Source organism: Alternaria arborescens, assembly GCF_004154835.1.
Source record: "Alternaria arborescens strain FERA 675 chromosome Unknown contig_14, whole genome shotgun sequence".
NCBI lineage: Eukaryota > Fungi > Ascomycota > Dothideomycetes > Pleosporales > Pleosporaceae > Alternaria > Alternaria arborescens.
In genome coordinates this window covers 541612-558396 of record NW_021167869.1, presented here as the reverse complement: position 1 = coordinate 558396, position 16785 = coordinate 541612, and the positions used below count along the sequence as shown (strand labels likewise).

Below are 16785 nucleotides of genomic sequence, written 5' to 3'. Positions count from 1 at the left end.
GTAATCGTTGTCGAGAATCGCGGAAGACTAATGTAGATGTGGCGCAAATGGAAAGGCTCTCAGCCGGGAATGTTGCACATGACTTGGCACGACTCGAGCTCCGTGTCGTGGAAAGATAGATGGAAGGACGTCGAGGTTCAATTGCAATTTAGATTGGCGACTCTGGGACTGATAGCGTGGCATCCATGGGGAAAGCATCCCCCAGCACCTCCGCCAATAAGCTCGTGTTAAGTCCGCAAGGCCCGAGCTCCAGCTCCAGCACGCTTCCTCGATGCGATGGCGCTGCGACTGCGGCGCGACTTCTCCACTCGAAAACTATCAACTGACTTGCCTCACTGACTTTTATAATTTTAGGTACGCGATACACCATCACGTTGAAGTCGCGCGAGTCGACGGAACCCAAGTCTGCCTAAAATACAGGATTCTCACCTTCTGTCGCGTTCGAGTAACACCGCGTCAGCTTTCTCTACATTGCCGTATCCAACATGATCTCTCTGCCAGGCCTCAACCTTTCCTCGCAGCCTGCCGAGACGCAAAATGGCCCTACTTCGACGGCCACACGAACGCAGGAGCTCGCCGCCAACACCGAATACCGCTTCGAAGTATCCTTCTCCCGAACACTCACGGTCAAGTTGCAGTCGGGCACTGCAGAGTTCTTTGGTACCGAGCTGGCACCCTCCACCACATACACCTTCCAGGGCACAAAGGGCGCCATCTTCACATGGCACGGCTGCAAGCTCGACATCGGCGGAGAGGTTGAGTCGGACTATATCGCTGAAGAGACACCCATGATGAGTTGTGCAAACCTACATTTCGCCCTAGAAAACTTGCGCGACAGGAGCATCGCCAGCGGCAGTGTCGAGATGGGCCCAAGAGTGCTTGTCGTAGGGCCGGAGAACTCGGGCAAGACATCACTCGTCAAAACCCTCACGTCCTATGCTGTCAAGACTAGCAGGCAGCCAATGGTCATAAACCTGGATCCGCGCCAGGGTATGCTCAGTGTGCCCGGTTCCTTCTCAGCAGCTGTATACTCGTCCATCGTAGACATTGAAGAAGGCTGGGGGAGCAGTCCAATCTCGGGGCCCAGCCCTATTCCGGTGAAGATGCCGCTGGTATATCACTACGGTCTTAAAGACCCGGAGGAGGGCAAGGTGTTCAAGCCGTTGGTAACGCGCATGGCACTTGCTGTCACAAGTAGATTGGAGGAAGACAAGCTCAGCAAGCAGGCTGGCTTCATCATTGATAGCTCAGGCGCCATCAGCCAAGGGAGGAATGGCGTCTACGACAACATAGAACATATTGTTTCTGAGTTCTCTAGTACGTGTGATGTCTTGAATACTACTTCTGCCTTCTCCCCTCCAGCATTGCCCATGCCTACAAGTACACAGATTCCGGAATCCAACGTCCTGGAAGATAGGCAATCAGTTGTATGTACCAGCACAGGAAGATCATGCGACTAACACCACTCCAGTCAACGTCCTCATAACCCTCGGCTCCGAACGCCTCTACTCCGACCTCTCCCGAAAGTTCTCAGCCCGAACCGGCAGCGATCCTTCCGAGACCGTCTTCGTAATCCGTCTCGACAAGTCCGGCGGTTGTGTAGATCGAAGTGAAGAATACATGGAAGCACTCCGCCACGCCCAAATCAAAGAGTACTTCTTCGGCAAAGGCGACGAGACACTTGCCCCTAGTAGCCAGATGGCCGATGCTGCCGACCTCAACATCTTCCGCGTCATCGAAGGAGACGTGAACGGTGGGGTTGACGAATACGGCATGACTGTCGAGCGACAAATCTTCGAAAAGGTTACACCGTCCGAGGCAATGCAAAATCAACTACTGGCCATCACTACAGCTAGTCCCAATGATCCACAGGCTGTCATCCGTGACAGCAGTATCAGGGGATATATCTATGTCGCCGACGTGGATGAGGCGAAAAAGAAGGTCAAGCTCCTCAGCCCACTACCAGGAGCGACACCAGGGAACGCCATGATCTTAGGCAAATGGCCAGAAACTGTCGAGGGTCTAGTTAACTAGACGTTTCTAACATGGATTGGACAGTATGAAAAAGAAGCAGTGAGGACATTGAAGGAGGATGCATTGGCACTGAAGGCCTTCAAGAGGATTGGAATAGTGGTGGAGGTAGGAGGCTACAACATAAGGTTCAAGTTGTGAAAATCTTTGAAGAGATCTGTGCAGAAGGCAAGCTTATCTACCCTTTCTAAATGTGTCTCTGTAGTACTATGAATGATGTCCTCTCTTACATTGTGTCCGACTTTTGTAACGACCTTGAAGGTACGTACCCTGAACACTAAAATTCTACCCTAGACATATACATTATCGCTTGTCTACTGGATCTGTTACTTTGACTCATGCGCATAGCTTCATGCCATATAACAAGTAGATTGGTACAATATGTGAAACCGAGCTTCTTCGTGCTACCCCACCGTATTATGTGCGTAAATACACGTCTAATCGGATTGACTGGTAGAAACCTGACGTCTATACTGAATGAGCTGGCCACCGTCTGGCAGCAGGTCCTTCAACTTCTACCTCTTAGGTTCTCTTAATCGTTGTTGGATCACGGAAACCCTAATCCTGCCACCCCATTCCACTCCATATTGTCATCTCCTTTCGTCTCTCTACCACCGCTTTCCACGTTCCGTTCGCGGCAATATCCTAGAAGTCTCCTCCAATAGACGTGCGATGAATACGGCTCACAGAGTTTGGACCAGACGTATCAGCAGACCAAATCTAAACCGACACGATGGGAGCCCATAATCTCATCATATGTGTGTGCGTATCTTTGCGAGCGTTCGAGTATTAGGTTCATAGGTGTAGATAGCTCTTGCAAAAACGCCATGAGTATGTAGAGATACTCGAACCTTGTGGCGAACCTTGGTGTGGCAACTGTTTTTCGCTTTCTAGGCTACGCTTGACATGTTTCAAGTTCCAACCTTCCCATTACGTCTCGTCATCGCGTTCTTGCATCTCCTCCCTTTCAGCTACCTCAGTCATTCGTTCTCTGACGCTTTCGTCCCTATCCCAAACTTTCCATCCCATATGTGGTTTAAGAGCGTTAGCCCCTGGTCTTGGTGGCGAAGTTACAAACGGACATTCGGCGGTTCCATCGCCATACAAAAAGTCGTCCACCTCCTCATTGACAAGCTGTGAGTATTGACGAGACAGGGGTGCCAGAACTGTAAAGCTTGGCTTGCTAACATTGACTTCGCCGTGGTAATAATCTCGTAGTTGCTCAAAGAGCCACGGCCAATCACATCCTGGACGCATCCGCTGAAAACAATCATGTAATGTTACGCTCTGTAAGTTTGGCGATGTGGTAAACATGTCTCTGAGGTCCTCCTCTGACAGTTTCACATTCCGCAGGGTGAGACACCGCAAGCGCGATCTCATAGCCTCAGGGATGGGATTGAATCGTAGAAAGAAGCGCCAAGACCGGCCTGATCTACTGTCGTTGAAGCCAAGATCGAGATATTCGAGGTACTGTAGTTCTACCAGTAGAGACTTGAGACTGTTCAAGCCTTCTGGACTCATAAGATAGTCATTTGGAGGAGTGAAAATCATTTTTAGGCGCTTCAAGCGTGTCCGCTGGAATATTTGTTTCGTAAGTCGATAATTTTGTGAAGTTTCGGTGAGGAAGCAGTGGTAATAGGACCTTGCTTGGTGTTCAGATTCGACTATGAACTCTTCGATGTGCGGATCTGGCATGGCGAGTATAGCAGACACCACAACGCCGTAGTTCCTGTGTTCCGCTGGCAAGGGCTTTGCGTTCTTGGGCGGGTTGGCAGCACTAGGGTGCCACTGAGCAAACATATCCTCTGACTCCTGGTCGGACCGAAGCCATGGCCAGACAGCTGGTTTGCGGAAACCTAGAGGTAACGAACGATGATAGGGGGTATTGTATCGAGGCACGACATTCCATGCGGGCCAAGTGTCAGTCGTTAGCGTCATTCTTCTCACATTTGGAAAGCCATTCAGGGCTTGATGCAGTGCCATCGCATCGATTTGCTGTTCCACAAGCTCTTGTTCCTGGCGATACAGTTCCTGATATAACGCGTAGCTGTCTTCAATGCTCATCATTGTGGCATTCCTAGCAAGAACATCTCTTGAGAACTGATCATCGTATCGCAGAAGGATTTCCTTCGCAGCCTCAGTCAATCGACCATCCTGAAGTAAGTCTTCCATTTCTAATGGTCGGTAATCGGGATCACTATCACCATAGATCTCCATGGCTTCCTCAAGTCGACGTTCAATGGCTCTGGTAGTCTCTCTTTCGTCGGCGATGATTGCGGCACGGAATCCTTCCAACGTCGAATACTCTTTGAGCAAAGCATCGTCCCAAACAATCTCGCGCACACGACCAGGGTATGTAGGATGGGCCAGAATCTGATGTAGATAGTCCAGGTTAGCTCGATTAGGCGAGACGTAGATGCGATCTATGCGTAGATACACGCTGGACGCGAAATGCTTGCTCACGAGCCGCAATCGCTTGATGTCGAGCTTAGAGATATGTTCGCATACGATTTCGAGTAGCTCTGCCGGCAAGTCTGTGATGGTCTTCTTGTTCCGAGCCCCGCTCCCAAAAGCTTCAGGAAACTCATCGCCAAACAACCCCTCCATGAAGCTCATCGAGGGCACATTGCTAGCACTCACGGCTGACACAGTTGAAACCCTGCGCTTTGTAACGCCAGCGCGGATGGATAAGCTAGGCTTGCGGCGTCGGGTCTTGGCAGGTGCAGGTCGTATCTGGAGGTTTGCGAACATCGCATCGATGTCTTTCTAGCTTGATAGATGGCTATCACAAGATAGCATATGCAGGCGGATCTTGATGTTTTTGGCCTCTTGTGACGCTAGGTAAGGTTGGTGTGGTCTTCTAGGTTGTGCGCATGAAACTTGAATCTGTACCAAGTATGCAGAGCTTTGAAATTGTATACAGAAATGTACATGCGATGTATAAGGAAGAGAAATGGGTTTTGATGATGCTCAAAGTACGGTGTCGGAAGACAAAGGTTTATGCTAAGGGTAGTGAAACGCCAGCGCTTGCAGCGCTACCAATGCAAGGCTACCTGCTCTCCGATTCGAGTGCAGCTGAGCGGGCACTATAGACAACTTTGCGCGTTGCGCGTGCTGTCTTTACAGAAGCGACAACCATTTGAACCACTTCATGAGCCAGACGCGGTTTATGGGCCATGGAGGAAGTCATTTCAATCCGCGGGAACCCGCAACGTGCCTTCGCTTACAGGCAGCGTGGTGGAGAGCTGCCCGTAGTGGGGTGGGTCCCCAGCCAACGTCAAAAGCTTCACAACAACACCATAGCAAGATTCAAGAGGATCATTCACGATAGTCAGGTCTTCTCATTATGCCGGGTGCTTTCCAGCAACCCTAAGAGTGCCCGAGAGCATACATGAGCAGGTACTGCCTTTCCAGCAAGCATCCCGCGAACGGTTCCACGACGCATGTCCACCACTCGATAGCCACAGCAAGTACACCGTCTGCCAATGCAGGCATACAGTATACCAGCCATGCCATCACAGCAGACGCGCTCGCTCTTCCCATATCGATATGAAGATTGACCAGCACCCGAGTGCATATCCATACCCCGCACATACCGTTGCCGAAGCACAGAAGTATGACTGAGGCTGTGTGTAGAAGTCGAAGTCAGGGAAGGGGGCGAGTCGTTCATTTAGGAACCCTCCTCGCCCTCAGCCTTGTTCTTCTTCTTCTTCTTGCTTGAGCCGAAATCGTTCTTTACCGTCGGGACGGCCGACTGGTGGACGATAAAGCGGGTGTAGCACTCTTCTGGGTCCCACTCGAAGCCCATGAGGTACGGCTTTTCGAACTCGTCGTCTGCCTACAGGAGGGGGTCAGCTATGCTTCCACACACGATAACCCTAGATGGTGCGGGGTATGAGAGGATCGGCAACGATGCTGGATGGTAAGATGCAATGGATGGGGATACTTACGCGCTTCTTGAACTGCTTGTGGATGGCATCTAGTGCATCCTTGATGGTGACACCTTTCATGTTTCGCGCGGTGACTTCTAGGCCTAGCGGGAAGTGCAGGGCGATGGACTTGAGCTTGGGCTCGGTGAGTGGCATTTTCAAGACTGATGGGTCTTCGACAGTGGATGGTGACTTGTTCAGCTTCCTAGAGGTATTTTGTTAGTACGATGTAAGGTATCGGGGCTGACCGGGGCCATCCGGATGACGATGAGATGCTGGGCGTTGTTGTCGGATGGTTCGCATTAACGAAACAGGAAGATTCACTTACCAATTCAGCTTCTGGGTTTCGATTGCGATCTCAATCTTCTTGCCTTCCTTTTCTGTGCTTTTGTCAGCTCGCCTGCCCCTCACGCACGACCCCTCATCTGGGCCATGGTCACAGGAGCACTCACCTAGATCCTCGATCCGGTAGACATCAGCAGCCATGGAGCTGACTCTGCGGTGGCCCTTCTTAGCGGCGCCATCTTGGTGATCAGTCAAAGAGTCGACCTTCTGAAGCGTGTTTTCTGTCTCTGCGGCCATTGTGGTGATATGCAGTTGCAGCTGAGCTACTGGGAGATTGGGAAGAGTTGTAGATGATGAAAGAGCTTGGGAAGCTGTATGGGAATTGCTTAGAGCTATGGATAAGGGGTGAGAGTCTGAAGCACAGTGGAGGCTGTGAGGAAGAGCAAGAAGGGAGGGAGGGCGCAGCTTATGAGGGGCTCAGTCTGTCGCCGGCAGGCACAGGAGACGGTCACTTGATCGATCACCACATTGTGGTCCAATCGAACCGGCGTGAGACGTGAATGGTCGAGCCAATGCGGGGAAGGGGAGCATCGCCCAGAATGCGGGGAAGGAACAAACGCCAACGGACGAAGCGTGCGTGTACACCAGGTAGCATTGGCTCACAGCACAAGATATACTTTGAAAGCTAGCAATTGAGCCTCCTTCTTCACACTTCGCCTACTCCAGCTATCTGCTTTCGTTGTGCGGCTGTTCCGGAAGATCAGGTACGGTGGTGAGATAGATCGCGTGACCGACGTCATTGCGCTCGGCGACATTGACAAAGCGCGCATCGACGCGTATCATCTCAGCTTCGGGCCCTAACGCGGACCGAGTGTATCAGAGGTCCACTTGATTACTGCAAGGGCTCATGGTCCACGCGGAGGTACATGTCAACATCCGACTGGACTATCCGCCCCTCGCAAGACCATGTGAGGCTGCGTACATGAGGCGCATGCAGCCGAATATTCAACTCTAAAATGAGTCAACTTGAAAAAGCAACATGGAAGGTCGAAATAGCTCAAAATCTCGTGTAATAGTGCGCATCACTGTCTTGCTAGTCACTTGCGTGTACTCGTTCAGAGCTCATCGCGTGACTTGTCTATGAATGTCCAACAATCCTGACGGGCTCGTAAAGCTCTTCGAGGTACTTCTCCTCTTCCTCAGTCAACTCCTTGCCCCTTGCTGCAAGTGCCTCATCCATCCTGTCTACACTCGAGAAACCGATGATGGGACTCGCAACACGCTTGTTGATCCATGCTAGCGCAACATGGCTCATCTTCCAGTCATGCTTCTTTGCAATCTCTTCGACACGGCCGATGATCTTCTTGTCACGCTCGTTGTTACCAGAGGTCTGATTGCCAGCCTTCTGTTCCCCCTCTGAACGAGTGGTCGAGCCGAATGCCGAGGGAGGGCGAGCGAGATGGCCACGGCATAGTGGTGCCCACTATCGGCTGTTAGTGAAGGGACGACTTGATGCTCGAAAATGGTAGCATACCGGAATAAGACCAACGCCAGTGTCATTGCAGAATCGATTCATCTCACGCTCTTCCTCGCGATATAGCAGGTTGTAATGGTTCTGCATGCTGACGAATTTGGTCCAACCATTCTTTTCAGCAGTAAACTGCATTTGCGCAAACTGGACTGCCCACATGGAGCTGGCACCGATGTACCTGACTTTTCCACTCTTGACCAGATCGTGTAGTGCCTCCATGGTTTCCTCGAGAGGTGTATTTGGATCGTAGCGATGGATTTGTAGAAGATCGATATACTCCAGATCGAGACGCTTGAGCGATGCATTGACGGCGTTGAAGATTGCTTGCCGTGACAGACCACCTTGATTCACGTAGTCTTTCAACTGAGGCAGCTCCGTGCCATACTGGATCGTACGTAGACCTGGATCTTCGCCAACGTAACCAAAGCACTTCGTGAGGATGACGAGCTTCTCACGGGGCAAGTCGTACTTCTTGATTGCTTTGCCAACGAGCTCTTCGGAGACGCCATTGGAATAGACATTGGCTTTGCAAGATATCAGTGAACTACGGCAAACGGGCGGACAGCCTATCGGACATACCGGTATCCCAAGTCGTAAGACCGCGATCGTACGCAGCTTTCAGTAGCGGTAGCGACTCTTCTTCTTCAATGACCCAGGGCTGCCATTTAGAGGAACCAATGCTCATGGCACCCAGGATAGGTACTGAGACCTTCAGGCCACTCTTTCCTAGGCGTTTGTATTCAGCCTTGGACTCCTGGAGGAGACCCTGCACATCGAGCTTATCCGGCATGGTCGCAAATCAGTGGATCGCTTGCGGATTGGTGTTTAGTGGGGTACTTGGGTTTCGCAAGGCTGTGGTGGGGCGAGCAACAGAGAGGCGTGAATGAACCACCACATTGTAAGGCGGCACGCACTTCATATACTCTGCAACGACGGCATTTTCTCCGTGTCTGCACCACATACTTCCCAATCGAGTACATAGCCGTCAAGGTCGGGCTTTGCGGCGATAGCTTCATCATTATCCCGGTGGTAGATACTGCAACGAGCTACGATGCGGGGTTCAGGCACGACGTGCCGCCGTGTACGTCATGTGTAAATATCACATCCGCGGACTGTCCAGCTGCCAAAAGAAGGAAGGATGTGCTTGTCGGTACGTGTATATCAAAGGGTGGTTACAACGGTCATCACACCCATCCCGAGTTCAAAATGTGGGGCATGTTGTTTGCACAGGCAAAGCACTAGAAAGAGGCTAGGGGTTCTGAGATGAGCATTCAGCACAGATTTGATTCGTCACCAAGTGCATGATAAGCCAAAGCTCGCCGTGGTGTTGAAGTTCAGATCGTTCATGTCTCTTGGCAAGTACTGATCTTATTGACTTCTCATCACCTCACACTTCATCGTGAATGTGCCGGCGCGATTCCATCAAGTCATGGTGGTATTGTTTGAACATCGTTTTTGATCTTAGACCCCCAGGCGCCAACCGCATATGATGCAGAGAAGTTCATAGATGCTCATTGCCCGTAAAGAAACCCGTACTCCCCAGAACCGTTTACGCGTCCTCGACGATGTTGCCGCGCTCCGACACGTACAGACCGTCCAAGAACTTTCGGATATCCTTGTTGCGGACCTTGCAGATTTGCTGAATGTCGGCGGCACCTTGGGAGACGTCCTCGAGCGACTGGATGATGTTAGCATTGGTTGAATTGGTTGTTGCACCGCAGTTCTTACGTTTCCGGACAGCTCGAGCTGATCCTTCTGGTTCTTCGACGCCTCAACCTCAACACCGGGCCTCATGACAACCCTTCGTACGAGCTTCTCGCCGATGAAGTTTCGGATCTCCACCTCCCAGCAGTCGGTCTCCTTGTTCTTCTCCAGGTTGACGTTGATGGGGAAACTGGGTGTGATGTTAGTCATATCCAGCAATGTGCGCCTGACGCTCAGCATAAGCATATCCATCCTAGTGCTCCCAGCATCTCAACCAGGAGTCCTGCGTTGATTGGTTGGAGAGCCTGGAGAGCAGCGTCGGATGGGATATGCTCTGCGACGGGTTCGGGAGGGATGTGCGGCTGGTGTAACATACTGGGCATATACGTAGCGCATCTTGTACTTGTATCCCTTGGTGACACCGATGATCAAGTTGTTCTATTCCCAGTCAGCCCAGTCCTCCCATGTTTACCAGTGCGGGAATTCGAGGATGCGCGCGACGTACAATCAGGGTGCGGACAGTTCGGAGAGTAGCGACGCTCTTGCGGGAGCCGTGGTGGAGCTCGATCTTGATGACATTCTTCTTGGGGTGCGTGAAGCTGACCGCCAAGTGGCCGAGAGACTTTGTGAGCTTGCCCTGTAGAGTGTAAGAATCGGTTCGAGGTGGTCGAGGCTATCGCGATTGGCTTACTCGGGGACCTGTTGGAGATGTCAGTGTTGGATTCCTTATGCGTCTTCTATCGTGCGCACTCACCCTCAACAAGAACGTTCCTGTTCTTGATGGCGACCTTGACGCCCTCGGGGATGGCGAGCTCTTCCTCAGAGTGGCTGTTTCGCACTTGTCAGCAAAAGTCCTGGATTCTGATGTTTGCTCGTGGTGGAATCTGCTATCGAGGCGCCCATTGACCGGTCGGAAGCGGGAAAATCGTGCGATGCGGCGGTTTGACAGTCGTGTGCTCGGGGATAAACGTACATGTACTTCATCTTGACGGTTGCTGCGGGTTAGCGGTGTTGTCGAGAAGCTGAGGTCGAATTGTTCGAAATTGTGTGGGAGGCAGCGGAACAAAACGATAGCCGAGCCACCGGTCTAGCCCGCTTTTGTGCGCGCTAGCGCCGCCGTGTTCCTCGTCATGGCAAGAACACCAACTTCATGCATTCCGAGGAGCTGCGATTTTAGCCATCGTAGTTTCCAGTGAGACTTGCAAGACTTGGAAATAATTCGTCGCGACAAGTCTACGGCCAGAATGGCACACGGAGACACACACATCGCCCAAACCCTGCTGCACCGCGCCTTCTCCCCCTCGACCGCAGAATCGCATTATCACGAGCGCGTGCTGAAGCGGCCCCTTCACATTCGCGCAACCTCGCCTACACCCTCTGCACGCGCGGTCCGCCGTCGGACCCTTAACGAGATCAAACAGACTGCTCGGAAGCGCAGCAAGAACAAGCCTCGTCCATTGTCCGCTGCGAAAAAGCGTGCACTCTGCCTGAACGAGATTCCCAAGGAGCAGCAAAACTACGCTCTCTATGAGGGGTTGCACAACTTGTGGGCTGGCTATATGAGGGACGTGCTAGGCCTGAGCGATACCGCGCGGAGTGTCCTCGTCACGCCGAATTCGAGTGGACAACTGCTTGCGACTGCCGACATGCACGGGGCGCTCGTGACTGTAGTGCGAAGTCGATGTGTAAGTCGCGTAGGCTTGGAGGGTATCATCGTTCGTGACACAAGGTTCACATTCGAGATCATCACCAAGAACAACTCTGTGAAATGTAAGTCTAGCAAGCAAGACTTAGGTAAGTGGTAAGTATCTGACAAATTCAGCTGTCCCCAAAGAGCACACGATCCTCCGGTTTGAGGTGCCGCTTCTTGAGCAAGATGGGAAGACTCCCATGAAGCCACTTGTGTTTGAACTCAACGCGGAGCAGTTCCAGACAAGAGCGGCTGATCGTGCGAACAAGAAGTTCAGGATGCACTATCAGCCTGACATATGATGGAGAACACACAATACTTTCTGGCCAACATCTCCTTTCTAGAGGGTATAAGCACTCCATCTGATATCCTAGGGATCTCAAAGCTGGCCCTGGCAACGATGACTGAAACTGCAACACCGCTCGAGACTCGGGTAGCAAGCCAGGCAGGGCTGTGCGTCATAGACTGCATCTTGTTGCGCGTACGTTCTCAGTAACTGAGGAAGGTTTTTAATGGGAAGGAGCACTGGGATGCGAACAAGAGTTGATTGACAAGAACAGCTCTAGTGTTTACGAAGAAGCACAGGTCAAAAGATCTAATTGGAGTAGGCATACAGGTGTATCATTGAGCATGGTATCATTCCGATGAACCCTCAAAACGCCATCCCGCTAAATGCAATGGTATCATAAACAGTAACCCTTTCCGTCTCATGTCAAATTTCTATACGTTCGTCGCAGCCCTCCCAGATTGGAAATCCTCAGGTTTGAAGTTTCTCAACTCGGTGCCATGTCCACCGTTACCCCCATTCATCGAACTGATCTCATCCTTCTCTTTGACAGCCCTGCCCTTGTCCAACTTGCATCCCGTATAGCTTCTGGGTAGATAACGACCCGGATGCCACACAGCAAACACGACTAGTACAGCGAGTACTGGAGCAGCGTCAAACACCCAGAAGCACCATTCGTGGCTCTGCAGGTACAATAACCCATAGTTGCGATCATGGGGTATCTCGATAGTACGGTAGAGCGCTCGTAAGGCGATCAAGACCGAGGAGAGGTTTATCGTATATCCCAACTTGCGCCAAAGGTGCAGATCTCCCAAGTCATGAGCAGCCCAGTGCCGGCTAATGTAAAAGTACCGCATACTGATGATAGAGAAACTGAGGAAACACAGCACCTGCAGCACCAGCCCCAAAATCAGGATAATCCTGCCAGGTAGTGCTTGCCGTTCCGACGAAGCGATAGTACGGTTCCCTTGCGTATCTTGGTCGTATTGCCGGCTGATTTGACTCGCGCCCACAAGTTGAATGATAAAGCTGAAAAGGTCAAAGGACACAAAAGTGGCGGTGATGTATCTGGGAAAGCACCACAGCGTCTTGAAGTTGAGTGCGTAGGTTGGGCAGGAAAACCACACAACACGACTGAATGCAGTATAACACGCTGCAGCGAGGAAACTGGGCGCGAGCAGGATCATGAGCCAGGAGGCAAGGAAGGGCGACTCTTTGTGCTCGTCATAGGCAGATACCAGACGGCATATGAACCCCAGGTCGAGCATGACAATGGCGATGATGGCTGCCCAGAAGAAATACGCCTTGAGGCGGATGTACTGGTAAAGAGAATATGCAGAGACCAATAGTACGAGAATCGCCCCTGTTATGGCGAGAGGGTAAGACGGGTCATATATGTAAGGATTCAGGAAGTTTTGCGCTGTCATGAAAGTCAGCCGCCATGTTGTGCCATGTTATCTAGTCGCGAAAACTGGAGACGAACATACCATGTTGAGCCCGATTCGGCAACCCCATGATTGATCGCGCTTCCAAGGCGGCGCTCGTAACTTGCATCCTAGCAGACATGTTCCGCTCCGCTCTGGTCCACCTCTTTTTAAATTCCGACCCAAAATCGTTTGTCGATCACAACAACCCGCAGTAGTGATAGTTTTCGCTCTTTCGCAATGCCGAACCTTTGTCGCTCATATCCTGGTCGCAGTAATGGAGCAAACACCACAACGTCGTTGTAAAGCAGCACCCTCGTCGCAAAGGCGCATAGTCGAATAGCCAGAAAACGAATCCAGCGGGAAAAGGCGAAGCCAGAAATCAGAAGCCCGGCGGCGGTAACGCACGTTTTACCCAGCAGCCCACCTGCGTTCTCCGCTTGCTAAGAGCACTCAAGGCTCTTGGCAGTCCCTTGCCCTTTCCACTCCGCACGCGCGTGTAGCAATCAACCTTTGCTGCGCGTCCCTTTTCCTTGTCATCATCTCCCACGCCCCCATCTCGTCTCACATGTGTTGGCTAGGTACAGCCGGGTAACTTGCGACAGATCAGTCTCTTATGCGAGACAGGAACGGGTAAATCGGTGCACTGCACCATGCGATCTGTTTGTGCAGCCAATATTTACCCGCCATACGCGTACCTGCCTCTGGCATGTGTAGTACAGTACGCAGGCCTACTGTCCTCTTTCACTCTCTGGGTTGCTTGTGGGAGGACCGCGTCACGAATCCACGCACATCATCCGGCGGCGTGGCCTTGGCAAACCAACGAAAGCCATGGCACGTGTCTCTGCCAAGATGTTGGCAATAGGCTCGCTCGCCGAAGTATCCGCATATCGGGGTATCGCGTCTTGCCGTATCGTAGGGCGTGCACTGAGTGTGGTGTTGAAATATCGCCCAAGTGTCTTCGTGGTGTTTAGTCGTTGCCGGCCAAGAGTCACCCCGACGCAGGTATAAGCCGTGGCATTGCTTCGTTGCGCGATATTGTTATCGGATATTTCGGCCTCGACACCGTATGCTTTAGTTAATCTTTGCGATGTTATCCTTGTCAATGGCCTGCAGGACGCTGGTATGAAACTGAGGCGTGGAAATGTGGCGCAGGCGCTTGTCAAACATAGCGTACAGGCGCGTCCCGGCAGCCCGCGCAAGCGGAAGAAGACACCCCCCTTCGCGATCGTTGCAACTTGTCGCGCACTGAGGGCGCAATGAGTTTGAGGTAGCTTCTTAGTATGTTCTCATTGAACCTGCAGTTTTTCGCTGACCCTGAGATACGTGCGTCCACGGCAAATCTTACCATGTTTGGAAATACATCGTGACTTTCCCTTTCTGAAATCTTACTTCCCAAACTAAAACATTGTCAATTTTCCATTGTCCTAAGCGGCTCGACACGAGATCAGACTACGACATTCTGGACTACTGTTTCATCAAAGTCCTGCCACGAAAACACATCGGCTCGTCCCTCGACTACTTTTCTACTCGTCGTCGAAATCGTCATCGGAAGCATCTTTATCCGCGCTCGCCTTGTTCCCTCCAAGGATCTCAACCTCGTCCTCGTCCTCGTCAAGACCCAAGCCCTTCTTCAACCATCGCACCTCCTTTGGCTTCCTCTCCATCCACAGCTCGTTTGGGATCCAAGTGTATAAGCTACACATAGTCTCCTTGATGTCGTCGAGAATGGTGAGACCACCAGAAAGGAGCAGGATAGTGGCATCCATCTTCAGGCCCACGAAGCAGTCCTCAAGAATGCTCTCCTCGATCCAAAACTCGTAATCTTTGCCATTGCCAGCTTTCCGTGGCTTACCGTTGGGGTACTTGGTTTTATCCTTGGGTAGATCGTAGTCGTCGCAGTCGTCCGTGTGCCAGGTCTTGCAGGAAAGCTTACCGAGGGGTCCAAGCTGTCCAAGCTTATGTTTGAAGGCCTCGCTCTGCACTACATATGCAGACTTGGTATCGCTGTCGGGAAGAATGATGGCAGTGACCTCAAGGTAGGCAGTGTCCTTGCCGAGAACTTTTAGCTGCCCAGACTCAAACATGTCATATTGCGCCTCCGAACCCAGAACAGCGATGCCAGTGCCGAACTTGATCCTGGCTTCTTCGTCCCGGATACCAATTTCCACAACCGCCAGGCCTTCCTTCTTCAGATCCTCCGCCCAGGACTTGTTACCAGTATACATACCGGCCTGGGCACCACCGAATAAGACGCTAGCAGATTTGTTGAAATCTCCGGGCAGGGCAAGACCTAGAGAGTTGACTTTTGGAAGCTCCTGCTCAGCCTGATCGCAGATTTGAAGTGCAGTGGCAAGCTGGTCATCGAATTCGGGACAGACACGGTGAAAGCGAAGATACCCGAGGAAGGAACGGGGAACTTGGCAAGCATTCTTGATAGCATACGACGCATAGCCATAGTGGGCGGGATACCAAGATGATCTGTTCCAGTCAGTATCGTGTCAGTGGAGCAAAGGGTAAGATGAACCTACAGGAAGGCTTTGCAGAGAGCTACAAAATCTACGACCCACTTGTTCTCATTAGAGCGGTCCCAGGGTACATTGTGGACAGCGAGAGCCCTTGCAAGTTCCTCAGGACCCATCTCATTCATCTCGTGCTTGGAAAGCCCTTGATACATGCGAGGACCAGACTCTACTCCGCCAAAGCGCATGAGCTTGTTGAAGACATGTGCATACATTTCATGCATGCGACGCTTTTGCTTGAAGCGCTGGATGGCGATCTCGATACGTTCGACAAACGGTTTGGTCAGAGCGTACACCTCTTCTTCCTCGGCAGCTTCCACAGGGGTGAGAACAGGCTCAATGTAGGCCCTCTCGAACCCAGTAGCTTTGAGCATGTTCTTAGACACCCCTTCGGGATACTTTGCCTTTGTTTGTGGCAGTAGTGGTCCTGGATACTGAGCCGGCTGCTGCGCTTTCGCCTTTCGAGAACCCGGGGCGTAGGCAATATCGTCGTCATCTTCGGCATCGAAGTAATCTGGATCGAGGATATTCTTTCCAGTCAAAGGTACCTTACGCTTGATGGTCTTTCCGTCAGCAGACACTTCCAGGAAGGCGCTCAAGCGGAGAGCTGCAGTAACGAGAGTCTTGGGCTTGTATTGGCGCATCCTCTGGAAACTGCGAATGCGACTGATCGAGACGGGTAGATTCTCGCGTCCACCACAGCACTGTAGTAGGTGTTTATCTGTGGGAAGGTTTTCGTCGGAGAAGTAGAACTCCACCTTGGAGGGAGATTAGTGTGGCCGCATGACTGACTAAGAGATCGGAGACTGGTGAACTTACTTGACGACGAATCTCAGCACCATCTGGATGGTCTTCAATGGCAGAGGTAGCAGTACTGTTGCTAGAGGCTTCATCGGTAGGTCCTGCATCCTCAATGGGTGCTGTGATCGCGGTCGCCATATCTGCTGCTTTCTGCACTGGGTATTGGCAAAGATGGAATTGATGTGCTTAGAGAGGAGGAAGGGGTGCAATGGGCAAGGATCGTGTGTAGAGAGTTGATGCCGTGGTGGGGCGACAACAAACAGTGCCTTCCGAGATGGTGGGTAACTGCGTTTGCATCTTGAGGTAAGAGCGCACGAATACCCAAGACTGGCCGTCGCAACTTCCGATTTCGGGTATCTCGTACTCTCACGCGCTTTCACGGTGAGTCCATGCCCAGTAATTTGATATTTGCGCATTGAAGACTAAGTCAAGGTGAGATGGTGGTTCTTGCTAGCGGCGATGAAGAACAATCGGTCGAGGCACATAGCGATGGGTATCTGTTGCAGTAACTTTCATGATGGGCCTCTAAATGGGGAATAATAAGAACAAAACCTGGATGGCATAAGACATAGCCTTGGAGTC

The 16785-nt window shown here is 51.7% G+C and overlaps 8 protein-coding genes across 8 annotated transcripts; 2 read left to right on the top strand and 6 right to left on the bottom strand.

Moving 5' to 3' along the window:
• Positions 1-485: 485 nt before the first annotated feature.
• On the top strand, positions 486-2034 carry AA0111_g6667 (mRNA cleavage and polyadenylation factor; the record flags this gene model as incomplete). The annotated part of the gene is made up of 2 exons (XM_028652914.1): positions 486-1317; positions 1472-2034. 2 exons carry the CDS (start codon positions 486-488, stop codon positions 2032-2034), a joined length of 1395 nt encoding a protein of 464 aa, XP_028505667.1.
• Positions 2035-2961: 927 nt separating this feature from the next.
• On the bottom strand, positions 2962-4782 carry AA0111_g6666 (hypothetical protein; the record flags this gene model as incomplete). The annotated part of the gene is made up of 1 exon (XM_028652913.1): positions 2962-4782. The coding sequence occupies one exon, from the start codon at positions 4780-4782 to the stop codon at positions 2962-2964; it is 1821 nt and encodes a 606-aa protein (XP_028505666.1).
• A 919-nt stretch (positions 4783-5701) lies between these two features.
• On the bottom strand, positions 5702-6542 carry AA0111_g6665 (hypothetical protein; the record flags this gene model as incomplete). Its single annotated transcript, XM_028652912.1, has 4 exons — positions 5702-5869; positions 5982-6165; positions 6289-6340; positions 6413-6542. The coding sequence occupies 4 exons, from the start codon at positions 6540-6542 to the stop codon at positions 5702-5704; spliced, it is 534 nt and encodes a 177-aa protein (XP_028505665.1).
• Positions 6543-7383: 841 nt separating this feature from the next.
• Positions 7384-8566, bottom strand: AA0111_g6664 (Aldo-keto reductase; the record flags this gene model as incomplete). Its single annotated transcript, XM_028652911.1, has 3 exons — positions 7384-7728; positions 7780-8300; positions 8356-8566. The coding sequence occupies 3 exons, from the start codon at positions 8564-8566 to the stop codon at positions 7384-7386; spliced, it is 1077 nt and encodes a 358-aa protein (XP_028505664.1).
• Positions 8567-9325: 759 nt separating this feature from the next.
• On the bottom strand, positions 9326-10464 carry AA0111_g6663 (hypothetical protein; the record flags this gene model as incomplete). The annotated part of the gene is made up of 7 exons (XM_028652910.1): positions 9326-9454; positions 9505-9670; positions 9857-9918; positions 9986-10117; positions 10172-10179; positions 10235-10308; positions 10454-10464. The coding sequence occupies 7 exons, from the start codon at positions 10462-10464 to the stop codon at positions 9326-9328; spliced, it is 582 nt and encodes a 193-aa protein (XP_028505671.1).
• A 260-nt stretch (positions 10465-10724) lies between these two features.
• Positions 10725-11472, top strand: AA0111_g6662 (hypothetical protein; the record flags this gene model as incomplete). Its single annotated transcript, XM_028652909.1, has 2 exons — positions 10725-11250; positions 11303-11472. 2 exons carry the CDS (start codon positions 10725-10727, stop codon positions 11470-11472), a joined length of 696 nt encoding a protein of 231 aa, XP_028505670.1.
• Positions 11473-11890: 418 nt separating this feature from the next.
• Positions 11891-12971, bottom strand: AA0111_g6661 (hypothetical protein; the record flags this gene model as incomplete). Its single annotated transcript, XM_028652908.1, has 2 exons — positions 11891-12876; positions 12944-12971. 2 exons carry the CDS (start codon positions 12969-12971, stop codon positions 11891-11893), a joined length of 1014 nt encoding a protein of 337 aa, XP_028505669.1.
• Positions 12972-14406: 1435 nt separating this feature from the next.
• AA0111_g6660 (hypothetical protein) lies at positions 14407-16341 on the bottom strand (the record flags this gene model as incomplete). The annotated part of the gene is made up of 3 exons (XM_028652907.1): positions 14407-15361; positions 15412-16160; positions 16222-16341. The coding sequence occupies 3 exons, from the start codon at positions 16339-16341 to the stop codon at positions 14407-14409; spliced, it is 1824 nt and encodes a 607-aa protein (XP_028505668.1).
• Between the last annotated feature and the right edge of the window lie 444 nt (positions 16342-16785).